Source organism: Gigantopelta aegis, chromosome 10, assembly GCF_016097555.1.
Source record: "Gigantopelta aegis isolate Gae_Host chromosome 10, Gae_host_genome, whole genome shotgun sequence".
In the NCBI taxonomy this organism is placed as follows: Eukaryota; Metazoa; Mollusca; class Gastropoda; order Neomphalida; family Peltospiridae; genus Gigantopelta; species Gigantopelta aegis.
The window spans coordinates 74,856,671-74,880,550 of NC_054708.1; the positions used below are offsets into that span (position 1 = coordinate 74,856,671).

General features: G+C 39.9%; 1 protein-coding gene across 2 annotated transcripts; it reads right to left on the reverse strand.

Moving 5' to 3' along the window:
- Positions 1–1,842: 1,842 nt before the first annotated feature.
- Positions 1,843–15,291, reverse strand: LOC121383399. Of its 2 annotated transcripts, none has more exons than XM_041513403.1 (10): positions 15,091–15,291; positions 13,376–13,447; positions 11,238–11,355; positions 9,963–10,063; positions 9,450–9,591; positions 8,925–9,019; positions 7,461–7,566; positions 5,274–5,358; positions 3,361–3,574; positions 1,843–2,492 (listed from the first exon to the last, which is right to left on the reverse strand). In XM_041513403.1, exons 1-10 carry the CDS (start codon positions 15,163–15,165, stop codon positions 2,376–2,378), a joined length of 1,125 nt encoding a protein of 374 aa, XP_041369337.1. In that variant the 5' UTR covers positions 15,166–15,291; the 3' UTR covers positions 1,843–2,375. The 2 variants fall into 2 exon arrangements, with proteins under 2 accessions (XP_041369337.1, XP_041369338.1); XM_041513404.1 differs by having other exon boundaries at positions 3,361–3,559; positions 15,091–15,287.
- Positions 15,292–23,880: the final 8,589 nt, after the last annotated feature.

Here is a 23,880-nt window from a genome sequence, read left to right on the forward strand (position 1 = left end):
GTGCGTCGTTACATAAATGACGTCTCTCTCTCTCTCTCTCTCTCTCTCTCTCTCTCTCTCTCTCTCTCTCTCTCTCTCTCTCTCTCTCTCTCTCTCTCTCTGTCTGTCTGTCTCTCCCTTCAGCGCGCGCGCTTGTGTATTCCACAATATAATTATAATATTTGATACATATTTTTTTTTTCAAACTGAGGTTTTGTCACTTGAACTGCCCACCTGAATCCGCGCCTGCTTCATGTTTACAGATATTTTCTTAAATATAGGTCATACTACGATTTGTGCGGATAGGACGATAGAACCGAACATTAGTTTGAAACGCACTATAGAATGATGCTTGATATGCAAATGACCTTAGTTATTTATAGGAGAAATAACGTGCATTCAAAAGACACAGAGATTTTTAAAAAGTGGAATTAAGTCAACTTCGTGCATTTTATATGATGATTTGTATATAAAACCTGTCGGGGTTTGGGTTTGTTTTCATGTAAATGCAAAGAAAACAAATATCGAATAGGACATAAACGTAACATTTGCAAAAAGCTTTGGGTCTAAATAATTGAACAGGATAGTAGTTATATAGCTGAATTACTGAAGTCACACGATTGTCACGGCGTCTGCTCGCAAAGTTCTCTTCACAGATACTTGCCAAAATATATGGTCCTTATATATTTTAAAATAAATATCTTTATGGATGTCTGTTTACATATTTATTAAAACTCAGAACGCATCTTATATTTTTTAACCAAACAATTTTTCTATTATAACCGTCCTTTTCCTCAACTTAATTATAATCTGATTGCAAGACATCAGAATTGTTATATTCGTTTTTTAAAAATATTGTCTGTTAATATTTGTTCTTGATGACTCCATTTTGTAATTTGCCTTAAAATATTAAAAAATTTTTTTTTTATATATATATATAAATTATTACAAGCAAGATTTTCTTGAACAACATACATGATTTGATAAAACATTGGAAAGTTTTGTTTTGGAATGTTCACTCACTGAAACCGGTGATGTAGTTAACATTAGTTACGTCTAATACATGCTAGCGGCGGGACGTAGCCGCGTCGTAAAGCGCTCGCTTGATGCGCGGTCGGTCTAGGATCGATCCCCATCGGTGGGCCCATTGGGCTATTTCTCGTTGCAGCCAGTGCTCCACAACTGGTGTAACAAAGGCCATGGTATGTACTATCCTGTATGTGGGATGCTGCATATAAAAGATCCCTTGCTGCTAATCGAAAATAGTAGTCCATGAAGTGGCGACAGCTGGTCCTTAACCATATGTCCGACGCCATATAACAGTAAATAAAATGTGTTGAGAGCGTCGTTAATTAAAACATTTCCTTCTGTTACATGCTAGTTTTTGACGCACGTGCGGGATAAGAACTATCTTCTTTTTTTAAATATAAATATTGATATGCTTTAGAACCGAATGATTATGCTCACATAAACTGGTCTCCCTATGGTACTAAGTGCACTTTCCCACATACATGGCAACTAAACATATACCAAGGCCTTTGATACATACATACCAGACGTAGGGCACTGGTTGGACATCCACAACATCCACAGTGGCGGATCTGGAAAATCCATTTGGGGTTGGGGTGTTAGTGTGCATGTGAGTGTGGGGGTTTGGTGAGTGAATGATATGTAAGGCGTAAGGCCAGACCTTTTTATTAGCTGTTCTTTGGATTCTCCAACGTAAAACATGAAAGACAACAACGCCCCAAAACACCCCCAAATATTTAGGGGGGGGGGGGGGTAGGCCCCCTGCGCCCCTTAGATCCGCCACTGATTCAGTCATACTAACGAACTAATCAATCAATAAAATTGTCTGAGATATCATTTTTTAAATGTTTTATTTTCAAATGAAAAAACAAATACAAAAACAGAGAAACAAAACCACCTCCAAGAAAACACTAGTTAAAATAAATCAGCATGTGGGGTCTTTGTAAGATTATAGACATACAAACATAAGGCCATAATAAAATAGATCTTAGATGAGCATCCACGTCCACTTGATATGTGTCATTTCCAATGTCTTGAAAACATAAAAGAAGAAATAAAAATTCACCCTCCGTTCGCAATTGGTTTGGTACGGGACTAACACGAGAGTGACTAGTGTAAGCCCATTACAATGTATTATATATTATTATTAAACTGGAGAAGAGAGAGAGAGAGAGAGAGAGAGAGAGAGAGACAGAGAGAGAGAGACAGACAGAGAGAGTGTGAGAGTAAAACCCTCAAAATATATAAAATTCTCGACACTCCAACAAACAGTTTGTGTCACACTGAACTGTCTTCAAGTCTTGTGTTTGGTTTGTAATCAAAACACCACACATCGCATATCCTTTCTTCGTAATCGGAGAAAATGGCTATTTGAGAAACTGCTTAAAGGCTTCAGTATGTTTGTTGTGGTTCACGATTTCCCACTTACCGATCCAAGGCCCGGTTATTACGGTACTGAATTCAGGCTCGCTCCCCGACGTAACCTGTGACAAAACAATCAAAATACAGTTTGAAAGAAGTTAATTTCGAAACGTGTGTTACAATTATTAAAAGCTGCAATCTCGAGGATATTTGTTTAAACCTAAACATTGAGAAGACATTTGATTATAATACACAACAGGCCTATGAAGAACTTGTACATGCGTTTATGTTTGGAATCCTGGTAATAAATACAGTGATCAACTCACACTGGACCCACCAAACAATACTGCCGCCTCCGTACGGGCTGTCCTTTCTGTATTTATAAAACACCCTTCCTGGTAATCAAAAAGAGCAGCCTATGTGTTGGTAGCAGGTTTTTTCTATAACACTTGAAAATGCTGCACAACCTACAGTCAGAATAAGCGCATCTTTCGGCAATACTTAGGAGCATCATTGTTTTGAAATACTAGTATTTAAAGTCGCAAGCCCTACTTTCAACTCGTGAAAATAGACACTAAATTTGGTTAATCTACAAACCCGTAACACACTTGAATAAAGTTTTAACATAGTGAAACAAGAGTCTGTGACGTTGAAACGTTGAAAATACCCTTAACATTAGACAAGAGCTGGTCATCATAACCGTTACTTCTTGGAGATAATTGTGCACGTTTTTAAAAATATGAAACATGCATTTCGTGCTATTAGAAACACCAGGACAACTAGAAACACTTCGGATGTACGGAAACAGATAATCTAAACAATAAAATCCAAGTGATATCTGATTTGAGTTATTTATAAATAAAAAAACTCCAACACCCCCCAAACAATCAAACAACAACAACCTGCTTCAATAGTAAAAAATTCGCCGCAATGTTTAAAATCTAGGGTCTGTCACTTTAATAAATATACGTACGTATTGAATTCCCCTACCTCTTTTTTGGAGTACTTGTTCTCCCAAGCCTCCTTCCGGTCGACCGACAGAAATTTATCCCAGTCTGGTTTGACATCCGGGTCAGTGGACGATCTGAAGACGACGCCATCTTGGATATCATAGAAACTCCAGTTGTGGGACGGAGATTGCCAGCGCAAATCAATACTCCATCGAGTATCGTTCGATGTATTTGCACCACTGAAGGAGAAAAAGCTGAAATGTTAAGATGTTTTCAAAGTCTTCTTTAAGATATTGTGACAGATATATATTTACAATTATTATTTATCCGTTTAAAGTAGACCTGCAACATTAATTTTGTTACTGCTCAGCGCAATTCTTGGATTATCATTTGGCTATATATGCTGTGTATTTCATTCCACCCCCCCCCCCCCCCCCCCCCCAATTAAAAAATAAAAATAATAAAAAATAAAAATAATAAAATAAAATAAAGTAAGATAAATAAAACAAGAAACACAAAAAAATCCTCCATTTAAAAACTGAAAACGGGCTGGTATTTCCCTGGTTCGTGTTACAGAGTATTTAAAAGCATGGCGACAGACGTATGTTACATGAAGAAGTAAGGAAATAGTTTATTAAATGACGCACTCAGCACATTTTATTTACGGTTATATGGCGTCAGATATATGGTTAAGGACCACACAGATATTGAGAGAGGAAACCCTCTGTCGCCACTTCATGGGCTACTCTTTGTCGATAAGCAGCAAGTGATCTTTTATATGCACCATTCCACAGACAGGATGGCATATACCACGGCCTTTGATATACCAGTCGTGGTGCACTGGCTGGAATGAGAAACAGATCAATGGGCCCACCGATGGGGATCAATTCTAGACCGACCGCGCATCAAGCGAGCGCTTTACCACTGGGCTACATCGCGTCCCGTTACATGAATAAAAAAAGAAAGAAGTGTTTTATTTAACGACGCACTCAACACATTTTATTTACGGTTATATGGCGTCAGACATATGGTTAAGAACCACACAGATTTTGAGAGGAAACCCGCTGTCGCCATTACATGGGCTACTCTTCCGATTAGCAGCAAGGGATCTTTTATTTGCGCTTCCCACAGGCAGGATAGCACAAACCATGGCCTTTGTTGAACCAGTTATGGATCACTGGTCGGTGCAAGTGGTTTACACCTACCCATTGAGCCTTGCGGAGCACTCACTCAGGGTTTGGAGTCGGTATCTGGATTTAAAAATCCCATGCCTCGACTGGGATCCGAACCCAGTACCTACCAGCCTGTAGACCGATAGCCTGCCACGACGCCACCGAGGCCGGTCCGTTACATGAATAATGCTGACAACAACTTTTGATAGTGATAACAAATGGGTTTATCAAAACTGTGTGTGTGACTGTATTTTGTATTATAGACATGGACGTGAAATCTTTTTTGAAGAGAGTGATTAATTGCTAATTTAAATTATGAGTTGCGATTTAAGATATTGCCATACAAATTACCAAGCAAAGGGGAGCTAAAATTAATTCCTTAAACTAGTCTCAGGGATATGATAGGCAGCGAGGGTAACTTATTTTGAAATTATTACGATATGTTAATTTTTTAATTCGAAATCTTAATACACTTACCCATGATATTTGTATTTCTGCACATCTCTTTACACTGTTTTAATTTTGCTTCTTTTTTGTATATTTGACACACAATAATCGATGTCTTTTTCGTGCTTGGGTGTCTTTAAACCTTAATTCATTCATTGTTTGCATAACTATTTTCATATACTTACCATTTGTGACACCCAATAGCCGATGTGTATTTTTGTGCTGGGGTGTCGTTAAACATTCATTCATTCATTCATTCATTCATGTTTGCTTATGACATATATGTCTAGATGTTTAAAATCGTGATACGTATGTACATGTGATATAGTTTTACCTTCGGTGAGGAGTTAGATTGTGAAACAAGATGAAACCACCATATGGGACTGGTTCAATACTGATATCGTTCTTCAGATCAACACCTGTTTAGAAAAAAACCCCATTAAGCCCTGAAACTAATTTACGAAATACATACATTTTATGAACAAGCTATATATGTATCCAGTTCATGTACGATGCAAGAATGTTTGGTTTACGTTTTATAAAAAGATTTAATCACACACAAAAAAATCAATTTTGGAAGATGAAAATCTCCATTTAAAGTGACAGACCCTAGTTTTTAAACACTACGACGTATTTTTCACTATTAGAGCCGTTTATTGATAACAAATTTTAATCACACAAAACATATCAATATTTGGAAGATGAAAATCTCCATTTAAAGTGACAGATCCTAGTTTTTAAACACTACGACGTATTTTTCGCCATTAGAGCCGTTTCTGATAATTAAAATTACAAGTATTACTTATATTGTATTGTTTAGATTATCAATTTTCGTACATCCGAAGTGTTTTCCGTCATCCTGGATTTTTTTTTGTAATACCTCCAAATACATTTTACATAATTTTCATAACGCACGTTCGTCTGAAAAAGTAACAGTTATCGAACCAAATTCTAATCTAGTTTTAGACGTTATTTCTCCGTTTAGAACCTCACAGACTTTTGTTTCACTCTTTTTATATCTTTACCCAGATGAGTTACAGGTTTGTAGATTAACCAAACTTAGTGTTTATTTAGACAGGCTAAAACTAGGGTCTGCGCCTTTAAAGTGATTCAAAATAACTGATTCAAAAGAACTTAAAATAACATAAGTTTACACATTTCCCACACAAAACTAAGTAATACATCTAACACTCATTAGTATTCATTTAAAGTAATTTCATTACTTTTACGTAAAACCGAAAAGGTTTACCGATCATATAATATAAGAGATAGATATCACCAGTCCTTTTCCCTTCCTCCTACCCCGCCCCCTTTCCTGTCCTGAACAGAGAAATCGACTGAGGTCGGTGCCTGTGCCCAAGACAGGCGTGCGCTACAACAGCTGAATGCGCATGCTAAACAATCCTTCCTTCCTTAATCAGTCCATTGGCGTGCAGTACATGGGTATGGAGTAGCTCAACGGTTCACGTAGAAATATCAGCGACATGGTTTAAATGATTATCATAAAATAGAAAATCTTCGTTATTCACTGTAGTCGTAAAATCAACAACTGTTACTTTCTTTTGTTGCAATTATTTGGAAACGAAATCCCAATGTACAGTGTAAGGTACCAGGGTATGCTATAAATGCGAACGTTTCCTATTTATTACATACCGTACATTGGGATTTCGTTTCAAACCAAACATACGTGTTTTTCTGGTTTCTGTATTCCACTTGTTTTGCCTACTGAAAACAGTTTTGCTTGAAAACAACCATCTTCTGAAACCTAAAGTCATATTCCGTACCAATACTTCATACGAATGAAAGATCTATAACATAATCCAGGGGCGTGCGCAGGAAATTTTGCAAGGGGGGGGGGGGGTCGAGGTGTTTGGCGAAGCTCGTGGCGGGGGGTCTGGGATGGATATGAATTTTTTTTTCGCCTTGAGCAGGGGGGGGGAGAGTTTCGATCCCCAACCCCCCCCCCCCCCCCCCGCGCACGCGCCTGTAATCATTTTCTGAAGCCAAAGGTCCTATTCCGTATCAATACTCCTCACGTATGAAATATCTGTACGATAGCTGGAATGTGAGGCCTTTGTCATATTGTGTAAGCAGCATAGTGACAGAGAACAGTTAAAAGTTTGTTTTGTTTAACGACACCACTAGACCACATTGATTTATTAATCATCGGCTACTGAATGTCAATGCCAGAGAATAGGGGCAGATCTAACGGTATGATATGGGGCGTCTGCCACCCTCGAGATGATAGATCCCTTGTTTCTAGTTTCGTTAAAGCACTGTCATTATGGGCGTTTCAATTCAACATAACAGTTTTTGTATATCACGTAAACAATGTTTAAGGTTATCTCAAGATGAAACAGTCTTTCACCGACCCGACGGATTCGCTGGTTCAAGATGTCCATTTTTAGAATTATCATCGCACCTCTATGAAATTCTAGATCTACCCTTGGGAAGGACACTCGACCTTTGGAACGCAGAAACCAGAAAACCACATAATAATATAGAGTTGTCTATATTGTACCAAGAGTTTTGGCCATTTCTTCTTCCTCTAACGTGACGAACCATGTGTTGGCATGACAACAGGTGTGTCTGGCGACGATTCCAGACTTATGTCCGTTTTTCACCATCTGTACAACGATAAAACAGTTATAAAACAAACACCAATATTACCATTGTTACAAACAGGCAGGCAGGTAGGAAAACAGATTTACAGACAGACTGACATTAATAGTTTTATGATCCAGATACATGATAGTTTATTGAATTAAAGGAATAATCCTAGTTTGCATAATCCAAGATAATCCTAATATGTTTTCGACTAACAAACCCCTTTTTGACGACTAGAATTATATATTAAATATATGTTCTTGTTTAGGATACCGGTGTCTGGATATATAATGTGTTTCCGGTAGTGTGATGATGTTTGTAGCTGTCGTTGATTTTCGGCCCGATTGATATATTGAAACATATTGTATTGCTTTTTTAAAAACAAATGGATTAGACATAAGTTATACAACATGCTAGGCCTTCTCCATAATACATTCATGTCACGATAGTAATATATTTTTGCAAGTTAAGTATGAACATATATATATATATATATATATATATATATATATATATATATATATATATGTATATATATATATATATATATATATATAAAAGGATCGGTTAGTCGTAAACATGTCACAATGGCAGAAAACTAAGAATAGGTCCTTCAATTAATATAAAAATACTCCAAAATTGCTCACATTTGAAGCCATTAATATTATTAGTATAGCTTTATTCTTTAAGGCCATGCCTAGCCGAAATTGCAGAGGGAGCAGAAATGAAAACGGGGCACAATAATATCAGGTCCTTTCAGCCAGATAAAAAAACACTTGTAATGGAATTTTTTTTTTTTTGAATGGATGTGCAAGCCATACCCATCCCACGTTAATTCCGGTCTTGTTCTTAATGCAAACGAAGTCAGATTGCCTTTTTTCCCAGTAGGTTGTTGGTATTGGAATAAGCTGACTTCCACTCCTATAATCATATTTAGACTAAAGCTAGCCATCCGTTTATACGTGATCCGTGATCCGTGTCTGTGTCCGTGAGAAATCGATACATGGGAAAGACGCTGCGAAGCATCCATTGATCCACTCCGTGTCCGTGTTGGTGTCCATGTCCGTAAGAACTCGCTACATGTGGAAGATGCTGCGAAGCATCCATTAATTCGATCCGTGTCCGTGTAGGTGTCCATGTCTGCGAGGAATCACCCTGTGAGCGATGTTTCACTGACACAGATGCATTATTTTGAAGCTTGGCATTACCTCGATGACATTTTAAAATATTTAGAGTGTTTTCACGTATTTCAACACGTATTTATGGATGTTCAATTCACGCATACACGGACATGGATGCGGAAGCGGAAGCAGAAACGGATCACGGATCACATATGAATGGATGGCTAGCTTAACCGTTACGTTAGTTGTACGATTACCTGCATACATCCGTTCTGTTCCGTGGCGTCCAGAAGTGGTATCCACGCCGTCGGTATGAGATGGTCATACGATTCATTACTCATATACGCACTGTCTGCAATAACAGTAATTGTTGTGATGATGATGCAGTGGCGTAGCAAGCGGTGTGTGTGTGTGTGTGTTTGTGTGTGTGCACCCAATCAAACGTTTTTTAACTATTAAATTTTTATAAAATCATACATACATACAGTGTGTATTGTCCCCCCCCCCCCCCCAATATAGGTCCCCCCAGTGTAATGATGACATGGAAGGAAACAAAAGTGGATGTAGAGGACGAGGCATCTTTATTTAAAAATATTTCAGGGGGCATGCTCCCAAAAACCCTACAGGTCTCACTCCCTTTGGGAGGTCATCGCCCATTGTAGAATTTTGTGACCCCCTGGATCCGCCCCTGGATCCGCCCCTGGCAGTAGTAAGAAGAAGACAAAGAAGAAGAAAAGCAAGTATATATAACTAGTCTAACATGAAAAGGTAAAACTAATTACCTTGATGCCAAGGGATGACCCCGGCGTCACTGAAAGGAGTCTTAGTGCGCAGGTTCCAAGATGGCTGACCTCCGATGTCTGGACCAATCAGCTGCTCCACCAAGTTCAACATCAGCTCATTACACCACAAGTCGCGGAACGCCTTTAATATATAGATTTAGGTCATAATAGTGGTGGAAGTAGTAGCGGTAGCAGTAGTAGTAGTAGTAGTAGTAGCAGTAGCAGCAGCAGCAGGAGTAGTAGTGAAAGTGGTAGTACTGGTAATATTAATGATAGTGGTTGCGGCGGTGGCGGCAGTAACAGTATCAGGAGTTGTAAAAGAAGTACAAAGGAAATCATGATTTTGATGGATTTTTGTCGTTTTTATTAATTTATTCATTCTTCCTTTCTTTCTTTCTTTCTTTGCTTCCTTCACGTTTTTTTTTAAATGTCCAACATTATTTTTGTAATAATAATCCACATCCATTCAAGCCTAATAGTAACTGGAAATGACGTGTTGGTACGGTTTCTTACCTTTGGCATCTTTTGATGTTTGAAAAGAAGAATGTTGGAGCCAGGATACTCTTTCTCGAGCATAGTAAGACGTTGAAAAAGGCCATAGTCCTTGTACATATCTGAAACAAAAGCATCTGCTATTTGCAACACACACACACACACACACACACACACACACACACACACACACACACACATATATATATATATATATATATAAAACTATGCCATTAACAGGGTTATACTTTGCATACAGCAGCGGGGTGGGTGGGTGGAGTTTGTTTTGCTTAATAACACTAGAACACATCGACTAATCAACCATCAGATACTGGATGCCAAACGTTTCGTTATTCTGATATACAGTTTTGGAGGACACCAGCTACATTTTTCCTTCAGGGTGAACTGTACATTTAATTTTTGCACCGTTGAAAAGTTTCTAGACGAATACTCACGAGAAAAACAACACATTTTTGTTTAATTATTATTACACCACTCCCCCCAATAAACAAACAAAACAAAAACCCAACAACAAACAACAAAAAACAAACAAACCCAAACAACCCACAACAAAAACAACAATTAAATTAAAAACAAGAGAACAAAATAGATATTCACGTCACTAATCTGAACTGAAACCCCCGGAGTTATAATACTAACTAAATAATAATAATAATGAAAAGTTGAAGTTCGTTTTGTTTAACAACACCACTACAGCACATTGATTAATTAATCACCGGCTATTGGATGTCAAACATTTGGTACTTCTGACGCGTAGTCATCAGAGGAAAGCCACTACATTTTTCCATTAGCAGCAATGGATCTTTTTTATGTACTTTCCCACAGACAGGAAAGCACATACCAAGTCATTTGACCAGTTGTGGTGCACTGGTTGGAACAACAAAATAAAAACCTAAAACAAATCAACCGACTGGGGGGAGGGGGGGGGACGTAACTCAGTGGTACAGCGCTCGCCTGATACGCGATCGATCTGGGATTCCTCCTATTTCTCGTTCCAGCCAGTGCCCAACAACTGGTATAACAAAGGCCGTGGTGTTTACTATCCTGTCTGTGGGATGGCGCATATAAAAGATGCCTTGCTGCTAATCGAAACGAGTAGCCCATGAAGTGGCGACAGCAGGTATCCTCTCTCAATATCTATGTGGTCTTTAACCATATATCCAACGCCATATAACCGTAAATAAAATGTGTTGAGTGCGTCGTTAAATAAAACAGTTCCTTCCTTCAACAGACTGAGCTAAAATAAAACAGTTGTGAAGCTAGTGTGAACTGTACCTTTAATTTTCCCAGCGTTGAAAAGCTTCTGGGCGAGCTGGTCGACCATCAGAGAGACGGCGTCTCGACACGGGTCCAGTTCCTCGGCCGTGAAGAACTCATTGACGATGACGTAACCCTGCATCAGTTAAAGTTAAACTTTGTTTTGTTTAACGAAACAACTAGAGCACATTGACTTATTAGTCATCGGCTATTGGATGACAAACATTTGTATTGGTAATCTTGACATATAGTGTTTGAGAGGAAACCCGCTACATTTCTCTATTAGTAGCAAGGGATCTTTCATATGCACTTTATGCGCTTAATAAAATGTTCTATGCCAGTACTGAGATTTGAACTCCACTAAGCCACCGAGACGTTTAAGAAATGTTTGTCATGAATAAAAAACGGTTATTTGGTATCTTAACATGATTAAATTGCGACACTAGATAATGAGAAGAAAAACAAACCCCTGCTGTTACCACAGAGACTGCATCTACCGAATGACAGCCAGAGATAATTTATATGCGCTTTGTCACACAGGACAGCACGCACCACATCATTTCATATACAAATAGGATGACACTGTTTGGAATGGCAAATGTGAGTGCGATCAATCCTATTACCCTTCACACTTCTAACGTTGATATAAATAATTTTAATTCATGCTTACTGTGACATGTATGTTTATTGCATTTGGATATTTCCCGTCCCAGCCAGTAAGCCGTTAACTGGTATATCAAACAGTGAAGACGTATGCGACCACTACACTTCTCTCTTATTAACAGCTCTTATTAACAGCTAACAGTTTGTACTCGCTGTCATGGACAGACAGCCAAGACAACCAAATGTGTGCCCAGTACAGCGTACTTGGTCTTTAAGTGGATATAAGAATGAAACTTTAGTTTGATGATTATGATGATGAGCTTTTTTGTATGATGGTAATGATTACGATTATGATGATGGTGGTGGTGGTGATGATGATGAAAGTAATGATTACGATGATGATCGTGACGATGGTGATGATGATGGTGATGATTATGATGGTAATGGTGATGATGATAGCAATGTTTATCATGATGATGGTGGTGATTTTGACCATGATGATGATGGTGGTGGTGATTTTGGTGATGGTTATAATGAAAGTAATGATTACGATGATGATCGTGATGATGGTGATGGTGATGGTGATGATAATGATTATGATGGTAATGGTGATACTGATTATGATAGTAATGTTTATCATAATGATGGTGGTGGTGGTGGTGGTGATGTTGATCATGTTGATAATGATGATGATCTTGGTGGTGATATTGACAATGATAATGATGATGATGGTGGTGATGGTGGTGGTGATTTTGACAACCATGATGATGATGATGATTGTGGTGGTGGTTATAATGAAAGTAATGATTACGATGATGATCGTGATGATCGTGATGATGATGGTAATGATTATGATGGTAAGGTTTGTGGTGATGATGATGATAATGGTGGTGGTGGTGGTGGTTATGATGATGATGATATTTACATTTTCTTAAACTAAAACATCTTATCTTAATTTAGCAATTACTTGATAGCAGAGATGCATTCTATACCAATATTTATAGACAAAGAACAAACAAACAAAAAACAACAACAACAAAAAAACCCCACCTAAAACAAACCGGTCTCTGTGGTGTAGTGGTTAAGCCATCAAACTTAAGGCTAGTACTAGGTACTGGGTTCAAATCCCGGCACCATTTCCTACTAGTTTTAATGACTCGGTTGGAAATATAAGACCACAACACCGGCTTCTCTTACCAGCCACTAACCATTAACAACGTTCTGTACAGACAGCCCAGATAGCTAGGGTGTGTCCGTGTGTCCAGATCAGCGTACTTGAACTTTAATTGGATATAAGCACGAAATAAGTTTTAAAAATGAAAATTAAACAGCAACCAAATTAAAATTCCTTTGCGCCAATTTTTAAAAATGCAGCGTAATAAAATATTTATATATTTATATAACTCCGTTAAACAGTAATCTAACAAACATACTTTCGCCTAGCAGCCTGTTAAAAGAAATGTCTGTACGCATGTACGACAACAAGTAATATAATAAAACAAAACCATCTGTTTGCAAAATAGCAGCCATTAAAAAAAAATATAAAAAGTTACCTGTTTGAAAAATAGTTCAATCTGATCACGCGCCAGCTGTCCAGGTTTCTTTGTGGCGACAGGTGGCGGCACCTAAAAAACACCATGCATACTTATCAACAATAACGACTTTGAAAATAAAAATAAGATATTATATTAACCCGAGTACTCTGACTGTAAGAGACCGGCCTCGGTGGCGTTGTGGTAGGCCATCGGTCTACAGGCTGGTAGGTACTGGTTTCGGATCCCAGTCGAGGCATGGGATTTTTAATCCAGATATCGACTCCAAATCGTGAGTGAGTGCTCCGCAAGGCTCAATGGGTAGGTGTAAACCACTTGCACCGATCAGTGATCCATAACTTGTTCAACAAAGGCCATGGTTTGTGCTATCCTGCCTGTGGGAAGCGCAAATAAAAGATCCCTTGCTGCTAATCGGAAAGAGTAGCCCATGTAGTGGCGACAGCGGGTTTCCTCTCAAAATCTGTGTGGTCCTTAACCGTATGTCTGACGCCATATAACCGTAAATAAAATGTGTTGAGTGCGTCGTTAAATAAAACATTTCTTTCTTTTCTTTCTGACTGTAAGACAGCTAGACGGACATTTGGACATAAATACGCTCTCATTACAGTCAGAGACCATTTTTTGGGCAATTCCCGACAACCAAAAAGTTGGCAAAGATTTCCGCTCTAATACCACAACAATCCTATGTTTGACGTCAAATACCTTTACATCGATCATTTCGAGTTAACTGATTAAAAAAAATCCACATATTAATCACTAATACACATAGTACAAAAAGAAATCCAACAGCACCCGCATTCAGCTCTTACAGTCAGAAAGAAAGAAGTGTTTTATTTAACGACGCACTCAACACATTTTATTTACGGTTATATGGCGTCAGAAATATGGTTTAGGACCACACAGGTTTTGAGAGGAAACCCGCTGTCGCCACTACATGGGCTGCTCTTCCGATAGGCAGCAAGGGATCTTTTATTTGCGCTTCCCACAGGCAGAATAGCACAAACCATGGCCTTTGTTGAACCAGTTATGGATCACTGGTCGGTGCAAGTGGTTTACGCCTACCCATTGAGCCTTGCGGAGCACTCACTCAGGGTTTGGAGTCGGTATCTGGATTAAAAATCCCATGCCTCGACTGGGATCCGAACCCAGTACCTACCAGCCTGTAGACCGATGGCCTGCCACGACGCCACCGAGGCCGGTCTTACAGTCAGAGTACTCGGGCTAATATTATATCTGAATTATCTTTCCAGGACCGCGGTCAATGGTTACATGTCATTGGTTTCAGAGAAAGACGTCGATGTAGTGGCCGTACACGTCCCCAATGAGCCGTTAAAACTCACTCTGGGTAGGATCTGATACTGGGATGCGAACCCGATACCTACTAGCCTAAGGGCAAAAACTTTGCACATTAACGTTTCGCATCATCATTTTTCAAACTGCAATAATATTTCACAATCCTCTTTTCAGCTTCCTATATACGCCCCCTGTAATTGCAATCACAAAAAGAAAAGATATACGGATGAATCCATGCGCAACGTATAGGAAATTGTGATGGGAATGAGAGGGTCTAGACAGTGGTGAAAGACGTTTTTAGGGGTGGGGGTGGGGTGGGGGTGGGGGTGGATCACTGAAATGAGAAACAATTCGCTTGGAGTAAGGTGGGAGGTTTCGACCCCACGCTCCTCTGTACACGCACGTGGACTATTCTAGCTTACCTTGTTAAAGGGTTCCGGATAGGCGGTGTCCACCATTCCTGGCCACTTCTTGGTCTCCATCCTTTCTGTCGACATGTCTGTTGGTTTGTAAATTACAATCGTGTACACTTAACAGCGTCGTACGAGTGAAACCCAAGGCGACTGATTTCCTACAGCGTGTCCCCGCATAGACGGGTAAACAATTTATCAGGTCACGACTGACGATAATAACATACATGTAGTTTGCGACAGCTGTCGTAAGATGGCATGTGATTAGGTGAGCTGTTTTAAAGGTACCGTCAAACCTACACATGTGATTAGATAAGCTGTTTTAAAGGTACAGTCAAACCTACACATGTGATTAGGTAAGCTGTTTTAAAGGTACTGTCAAACCTACACATGTGATTAGGTAAGCTGTTTTAAAGGTACTGTCAAACCTACACATGTGATTAGGTAAGCCGTTTTAAAGGTACAGTCAAACCTACTCTACAATGCAGTTGATATCATATATCGTCTCCGTAGTTCTTCCCTCCCCCACCCTGGGTGACAATAAGCCGCGTGGATCGGCAAGTAGGAGGAGAAGGCGACCAAAAGGCGGCACGGGGGGGGGGGGGGGTAGAGCAAATCCGGCAGCTCAACCGTCAGGGGCGGTCTCACCTGCTTCTAAGAAGAAGGCGAGACCGGCAGGGGCGACTTAGGGGATAGGCCAAAACCAACAGCTGAACTCACGAGGGCGGTCCCTTCTGCTTCGACCCCCTCCCCTCCCACACACACACACCTCCAAACGATATCAGGGGTTAAAGTTGGCTAGCCTGTTTTATACCCCTAATCCTAACCCTCATTTTTTTATTACTAACCTGTATACAAAATAAATAAATCAATCAATCAATCAATAATAATAATAATAATAATAATAATAATAAACGCTTCAAACGAAAGCAACTATTGTTTTCATAGAAATAAAACTATCACAGATTAGTCATTTTAGAAGATATTTCGATATTCTCTAGTCCAAAATATATAAATTATGATGGAAAAAACCCCTCTGGACACTGAAATACAGACTAAAGAGGTATATTCTGGGCTAGCCTGTTTTATACCCCGGGGTATATTTTGGGCTAGTCCAGTTTATAACCCGGGTATAGTTTGGCGGGGGTTATATTTTGGGCTATTACACCTGAACCAAGTGGATTTCATGGGTCACACACAGATGGCCATCCCCATCAAGGAGACTTCCTGGCGTCCTCTACCATCTGGCATAGGGAAGTACCAGACAATGGGGAGCAACGTCAGCTCTAACTTCTTTGTGACGTATACGCGGGGAGGGCTGTACCGGCAAGCTGTACTCAAGCCAGAGACGGAGAATGCAACTCTACACCACATCCTCAAGCTGGCCCTTCAACAGGACTACAAGGGAGTTATCGCAGCTTGTTACTTGAACTTGCCTGATGTTCACCCCAACTACAGAGCCCAGCAGTCCATCAACACGCCATGAGTCCCGCGGACAGCCTCTCCAAGAACCTTCGCCTCCAGGTAAGGGCTTAGTCGACTTTTAAATGTTTTGACCGGTTTTCAAAATTTTATGTTTATAAATTTTTTTGTAAATAGTCTGACGCATTTTATTTTGGTAGCCCGTCTAAATTGCTCAAATCAACTTAAAACCTTTTCGGCCGAACACTCTAATTTTATTTTTGGACTTTAACGTTTTTGCCAGACATGTTAGGATGGATCAGCTATCTCAGTTTGGCCTTAGGTCTTTGACCTAACTACTAAATTCTTATTCCAAATTCCGTCCACCTCAAACTTACCCTGCACAGAATGCACGAGCTGGACTGTGTGGACACGAGTAGTGTTGGAAGCTTTGGAAAGGTTTGCCGTGAACAACTGGTGTAACTGTGTTTTGGGTTATTTGAAAACGTTCACTGTTACATTATACATACACTGAGTTACATTATGATGTAAGTATATTTTATTTAATTTTTATATTACGAACACTGTTGTAAATTAGAGAAGTGTACTTTTAAAAAAGTGTTATGGGTAAACTATACTATCGATGTTAATTGTTGAGACATTCTATTATAGATAGTGTGTGTGTGTGTGTGTGTGTGGAATATAGAGGCTGTAACATTGATTATTTGGCACCAGTTCGACCCGTAACCCACCCCCCACCCCCTTCAATGGTTAGGGTAGTTTTAGGTATAGGGTTAGGGTTAATCTTTAGAGACTTTGATATAGAGGGGTACGGGTCGAACTCTTTCTCCTTTCTGATGGGTCAAGGGCTGAGTGACCTTGACGATGGTTCCAATAGCTGAACGACCTTGCTGAGGGCGTTAAGGGCTGAGCGACCTTTGTGAAGACCTCGACCTCTACTTGGATGTGTCAAGTGTTTGTTAAGGAATTCTGTGGTGAAGTAATGTTCAAGACTGGTGTGATTAAAATTGAACTGTATGTAGTATTTGCCAGTGCCTGACATATTCCATTTCCAGAGAACACTATTACAATTTACTTAGCTTGGCCTAGTGATCACTTATTTGTAATTTTTGAGAATACATATATATTTAGTTATTTTGTTATTTCTGTTGGGGAGTAACGGGATTAGGTGCCCTCGGTCACTTATGGCATGACAAGGTGGTATTCTGACCTCTGTTGTTTTTATGAATGTCCTAGCACATCCATAACGATAAATTCAGCTTAAAGAATAGACATTCTCTTTAAAGAATACAAACTAATTATTTAAACTTTGGTTTGGGTTTGGACACTCTTCCGCTTCTTGTAACAACAATAGATTTCTCACCAACTGCCTGTTTAGGTTTTCTTACCATCTTAGTGTGAAATGGTATCTCTGACACAGATTGATGTGTTGTTATGGTACTCTGTGGTTCTTTGTTTTCTGATCGTCTGGATAGGTTGAATAGGTTGGATAAGTTGAATGTGGACTGAAATAATGAGTTGTTCTGGTACGTATGGTTCTGATACATACTCATTTCCAGTTTTCATTAAGTGTTTTCTGTTCCTTCTGTAGGTTCTGCCATTTTCTGTTCGCACTTGGTATGACCTCACATCCATTTGACCTTCAACTTTCGGCAAAATGCATTTTCCTTTTTCTACTGGTTGTATCCTGACAATAACACCAGATTTTAAACTTTCAAGTTCTTGAGTTGTAGTACTTGGCCTGTTTTTCTTTACGGCAATAGTCTTTCTTTCACATCCTTGACTACTTCCGGGGTTAGCACACGGCGAGCATCAGGCAGTAATGTTCTAGTTCTGCGAGAAAATATACGTTGTGCTGAGGATGTGGTTACTAACTCTGTCGGAGTGTTGTAATAGTCGTATAGGGCAATGTGAGCTTTCTTGATGATAGACTGAGTTATCTTGACAGCATTCTCTCCCTTTCCATTTGATTATGGATATCTTTGTGAACTTGTGACATGCATATATCCATACTCTTTTGGGAAATCACTGAACTCTTTAGAGTTGAATGGAGGTCCATTGTCTGTGAGCATTTCTTGGGGAATACCATGCCTTGAAAACTGAGCCTTGATCTTTGCAATAACGTGTGATGATTTTTTGTTTGTCAACTTCGAAAACATCTGAATAGTGATCAACAATGACTAAATAATCACATCCATCAGTTTCGAAAAGGTCCATGCTATCTTTTTGCCATGGTCTAGGATCTGGTATATCTTGACTGATGTCTCGTCACAGCCAGTGCACCACGACTGGTATATCAATGGCCGTGGTATGTGCTATCCTGTCTGTGGGATCGTGCATATAAAAGATCCCTTGCTGCTAATCGGAAAGAGTAGCCCATGAAGTGGCGACAGCGGGTTTCCTCTCTTAATATCTGTGTGGTCCTTAACCATATGTCGGATGCCATATAACCGTAATTAAAATGTTTTGAGTGCGTCTTTAAATAAAACATTTCCACACTCTTGACTGATGAGTGGTTCTTTTTGTTGTTTCACCGATAATTTTCTGCAGATAGAGCATTTTGAAATAAATTCTTCCAATTTCTTTGTTCATCCTCGGCCAATAAACCACTTCTCTTGCCCTAGATGACTTCTACGAATTCTTTCTTTGATTTTCCCTCTCATTGCTGTATATATTACAATACGCTCTCCTTTGTAGACAAGAACATCTTGTACAGTTAATTCATCCCGAATGTTGAAATAGTCTTTAACTGATATTGGTATTTCTGCTTTTGTCGCTGGCCATCCCTTTACACCGATTTTCTTTAGCTGATTCGTCACTATATCCATTTCAGATGTTTGCTGTCTTTCCTCCAATATTTCTAGAGTCGTCCACACCATCTGACATATTTAACACTTCAACTTCTTTTTCTGTTAGTGCGAACATCTACATGAAATACTTCACCATTATGTACCTCTTTCTTTTAGATAAATTGTAAGTATGCTCTGCTCAAAGCATCTGCCATGAACATCGACGATCCCTTCTTATATACCAAGACACATTCAAACGTCTGTAGTCTCAACAGCATCCTTTGTAGTCTCTTTGGTGCAGTCAGTAGGATCTTTTTGAAAATGCTTTCTGGAGGTTTTTGGTCCGATTCCACTATAAAGAACCTGCCAAACAAGTATGTTGGAATTTTTCAACACCAAACAGGATCGCTAGAAATTCTTTTTCTATTTGTGCATAATTACATTCTATTGTGTTCAGGGAACGTGAAGCATATACAACAGGTTTTTCATCTTGCATAAGGCGATCTCTAAGCCCATTCTGTCTTGCATCACATTGCAAAACTACTGGTTTATTATTGTCAAAGTACCAAGACAGGAGCCTTTGAAAGACGTTTGTCACTTCACTGAAAGCTTTCCATTGAATAGCTTCATCCCAGTAAAAAGCTACTTCTGCTTTCAGTAACTCATGAATTGGAGCGGCAAACTTGGCAACGTATATAGTTCACCATGCCAATCAAGCGTTGCACTTCTGTTAATCAGAAAGGGTGGCATCTTTATGATTTCTTCAACTTTGGCTGAATCGGGTTTCAGACCCGATGCAGTTCGGTTATGTCCAACATATTTAACTTCAGTCTGAAATTATTTTGTATTTACTGAGCCGAATACCTTTTACTTGGCATCTCCTCAACAACATAATTAGCTTACGATCACGATCAGCTTCATCCAGTGCAGTATGTGACAGAACATGCTCTTATCTTTTCGCCTGTGGCGATGTTAATTGTTTTAGAGGGCCGTGTGCAGCTTGGTTACGTAATACCCCCACGCGACGGTGGTAGAGCTGCGCCCTAATACACACCCAGAACAGGTGTGGAGGCCATGTGGCCAGTAGTTACGTAATAACTCCGGTAGTGCGGTTTATGACCGGGGTATTGCTGGCGAACTGGCGACAGTAAGTCTGGCCATCTAAGAAAATATACCGTCTCTGGGAGTTGTGGAAATATCACATGATAGGTGAGGTACCGCGTTGTGCCCCCAGGCGATATTCGCTGTCTCTGAGATTTTTGAATAAATAGATAGGATTTTAGATATATCGGCATTAGCAGATATATCGACAGTCTTAGTGACAGTAAGGAGCAGTACTTGTACTAAAGAATAAGGTAGGAAAGTAGATATTAGATATTAGATAGTTAGATAGTCAAGTTAGTTATTTCAGTTAAATTATATTGATATCTCGTTGATATTTTGCTGAAAAATTATATTAGCATCTTTTGTATTTTTGTAGCTCTGCCTTAGAATTAGCCTATAACTATTTATACCACATACTCTAGTCACTTACCGATTACTCGCAAGTACCAATACCTTAGTTAAACAAAAGAGAACTAAAATAGAAATGGATACCAATAACGCCACCCCCACAAATGAGAAAAAAGGGCCTAACCCGCAAACTGTGGAAAACATAATCAAAGTTGACATAATAGTAGAAGACCCTGATAAGAACGAAACCCAATCCCCCCGGTCCCCCACCCACCCCCCGACCACTCGACTCATCGCCACCCCGCGCACCAACCGAAAACCACCAGCGCCCAAAACCAGAATGGATAGCGATGTGGAATTTGTCTCAGCAAACCCCAAAAGAACGGATATTGATCAAGCCATTAAGCTAGCCCACAACTCAACAACAGTGGATAACGCCCCTAATACCCCTCGCACTGCCTCCAAAAGGAAGTGTGAACTAAACCTAAGTAGGGAGGACTCCGACGCAGAGGACATGGAGGAAAAAACCAGCGAGTTAGACTCAATCCACCCCGAGGTGCCAATAGCCAATAGATTTCAAATCCTAACAAACACACGGGTACACAAAAAAAAAAAAAAAATTACGCTCACAAGCAAACACCACATACAAGACAAGTGTTAATCAAGGGTCAGAACCCAACATTTTATAAGTTTATATACTGGCAAAAAACCATCACTAACATAACAAACACAAAAGCCATCTACTACCACACTCAAACGAGCACAGGTGAAACATTTATTAAAGGAGATGAGACCGCTCTTAAAGCTCTCGGCATCGTTTTTCACATCTACACGAGCCCGAGCTCAGACACAATATCAGTAGTTCAGCTTATATCAGTGACCACTGCACCAGGCACACAAACGATGTCTGCAAGCACGAGAGCGGAACCACTGACCAAACCAGGCAAGCCAGATTATAAACAGTGCTTCACAACATTAAAAACGCCTTAACAAACATGCAAACAAAAGCACAGAAAAAACTGGTTTTTTTCCTCCTGTCCAAAAAACGTCGCCACAAACAATTCAGAAAAAGTAGCTGACCTAAAAGAAGGGGTCAAATCCACGACGTCCGCCGTAGAAAAAAACACTCCGGAGTCAGACGCCATCTTCTCCTTCGGAAGCCACACGGATACACCGGACATCGGAGAAGATACCCAAATGGAAGTACGTCAAGCATCGCCCACCAACAGCGCCAAGCAGCTTGGTACATCAGGTAACCTCGAGGTCAAAAACAACTCAACAACAACGAATGCTACCAAACCCATTAAAACTAGGCAATCTCCCCAAAACCTCAACGATTAGCAAAGTAGGAAAAGAAACCCTCCAATCATTCAAAAACCTAAGCAAACATCAAGGTAGGAGCCCAGCAAAAACACTTACCCGCCATCTCTTCTTAAAGACCAAAATGATAGTAGCACCAAAACTAGACAACAAAAGCCAACCAAAACGCCAGCCACAGCGCCCAAAGATAGTGTAGGCCCATCCACCCGTCCCACCACCACCCCCACCCCCACCCCTACCCCCACTACTAACACCGTCCCAAGCCCCTTCTACAAGGAAGTGCCAACAAAAACCGCCGGCAATATGAGAAACCAACCCAACGTCCAGAGCCAAACCCCCACCCCCACCCCCACCCCCACCGCCAAAACCACCACCCCCACCACCACCCCCGCCACCACTAACAAATGGTTGGCCAAACTCTACCCACTACCAGCCCACGCCACCTCACTCCTAACTCTGAGAGAGGATAATCCCAACCTGTCTATCAGCGAGATAACAACCTGGACAAACGGTTACCTCCTTATTACAACCACCCAACCAGGCAACCACTCTATCATAGTACAAGGGCGCAGACACTCGCTCCTCCCATACGAGAAGAAACCAAGTAAGTGCCACCACTGTCAGCAGTGGGGACACGGCGCCGCTAAATGCCGCCACTCCAACAGTCTACCCACCTGCCACCGCTGTGTCCAAAAACATACCAAAGCCTCCATTAACTCACCCTGCACCAACCCCATCCAATGTCCCAATTGCCTGACAGACACATGGCCCACGACCCCCGATGCTACCACTATCAAAGGGCGCTGCGGCAAATGAACCTTATGGATAAAAAAGAAAAAGTCACAATCAAACCAAAACCAACCAGCAGAGACAACTGCCTAGTAACGAAAACAATCTCCTACGCAGAAAAAGTCAAAACAACAGACCAAACGCAAGTCAACGAACTTAAACCAATAATTGAAAAATTAGCCCTAGAGATCTCCTCCATCAAAGACGACATAAGACAAAAAAAAAAAAAAAAAAAAAAAAAAAAAAAAAAAAAAAAAATAATAATAATAATAAAAATAAATAAAAGTAAATAGAAATAAACAGACAAATATAACAAATAAAATAACTTCAGGATAGAATATGGGAGATACATCTCCACACACCCAAAATAAACAAAATATTCCTAAAAATAAGGGCCTCCACTCAATGGGACATGGTGCCGAACTCATACAACTCATTAGCACCAATAACAACAAGCCAGATATCATATGCCTACAAGAAACTTGGCTAGGAAACGGCATCAGTAAAAATAAAAATAAAAAATCTAAAACTTTCAAAATCCGAGGCTACACAACCTATTATAAACATAGAGAAAATAGCACCAGAGGTGGACTAGCCACACTTATTAAAAGCACTATACCACATAGCGAAATCAAATACAAGTCCATAAATGCCAATCTAGAAGTCCTAGGACTTACTATACTAAACGATAAAATGCCTATAGACGTGATTAACGTATATAGCCCACCAGGAACAGCCCATAAGCAACTAACTATAAATGATTACAATAAACTTATAAAACCAAACCATAACTTAATACTAGTAGGAGACTTCAACAGCCACAACCCACTGTGGGGAGGTCAGCACTCCGACGCACAGTGAGACATACTGGAAGAATTCATCAACATACATAATCTAGTATGTCTCAACAATGGCAGTAATACCTTCTACCACGATCAATCGCCAAGCTCTTCTGCCATCGACCTCACTATAACATCTAATAACTTAGGCGCTAACGCCCAATGGGAAGTACTCAATGCCCAAATTTAGT

Excerpts from the sequence above, each read along its gene's own strand:
- LOC121383399 (XM_041513403.1), bottom strand. The coding sequence starts at position 15,165 with ATGTCGACAGAAAGGATGGAGACCAAGAAGTGGCCAGGAATGGTGGAC. Across the intron at positions 9,020-9,449 it reads GGTCATCCCTTGGCATCAAG|ACAGTGCGTATATGAGTAAT; the intron begins GTAATTAGTTTT and ends CTGTTATTGCAG. Across the intron at positions 2,493-3,360 it reads ACAAGTACTCCAAAAAAGAG|GTTACGTCGGGGAGCGAGCC; the intron begins GTAGGGGAATTC and ends GTTTTGTCACAG.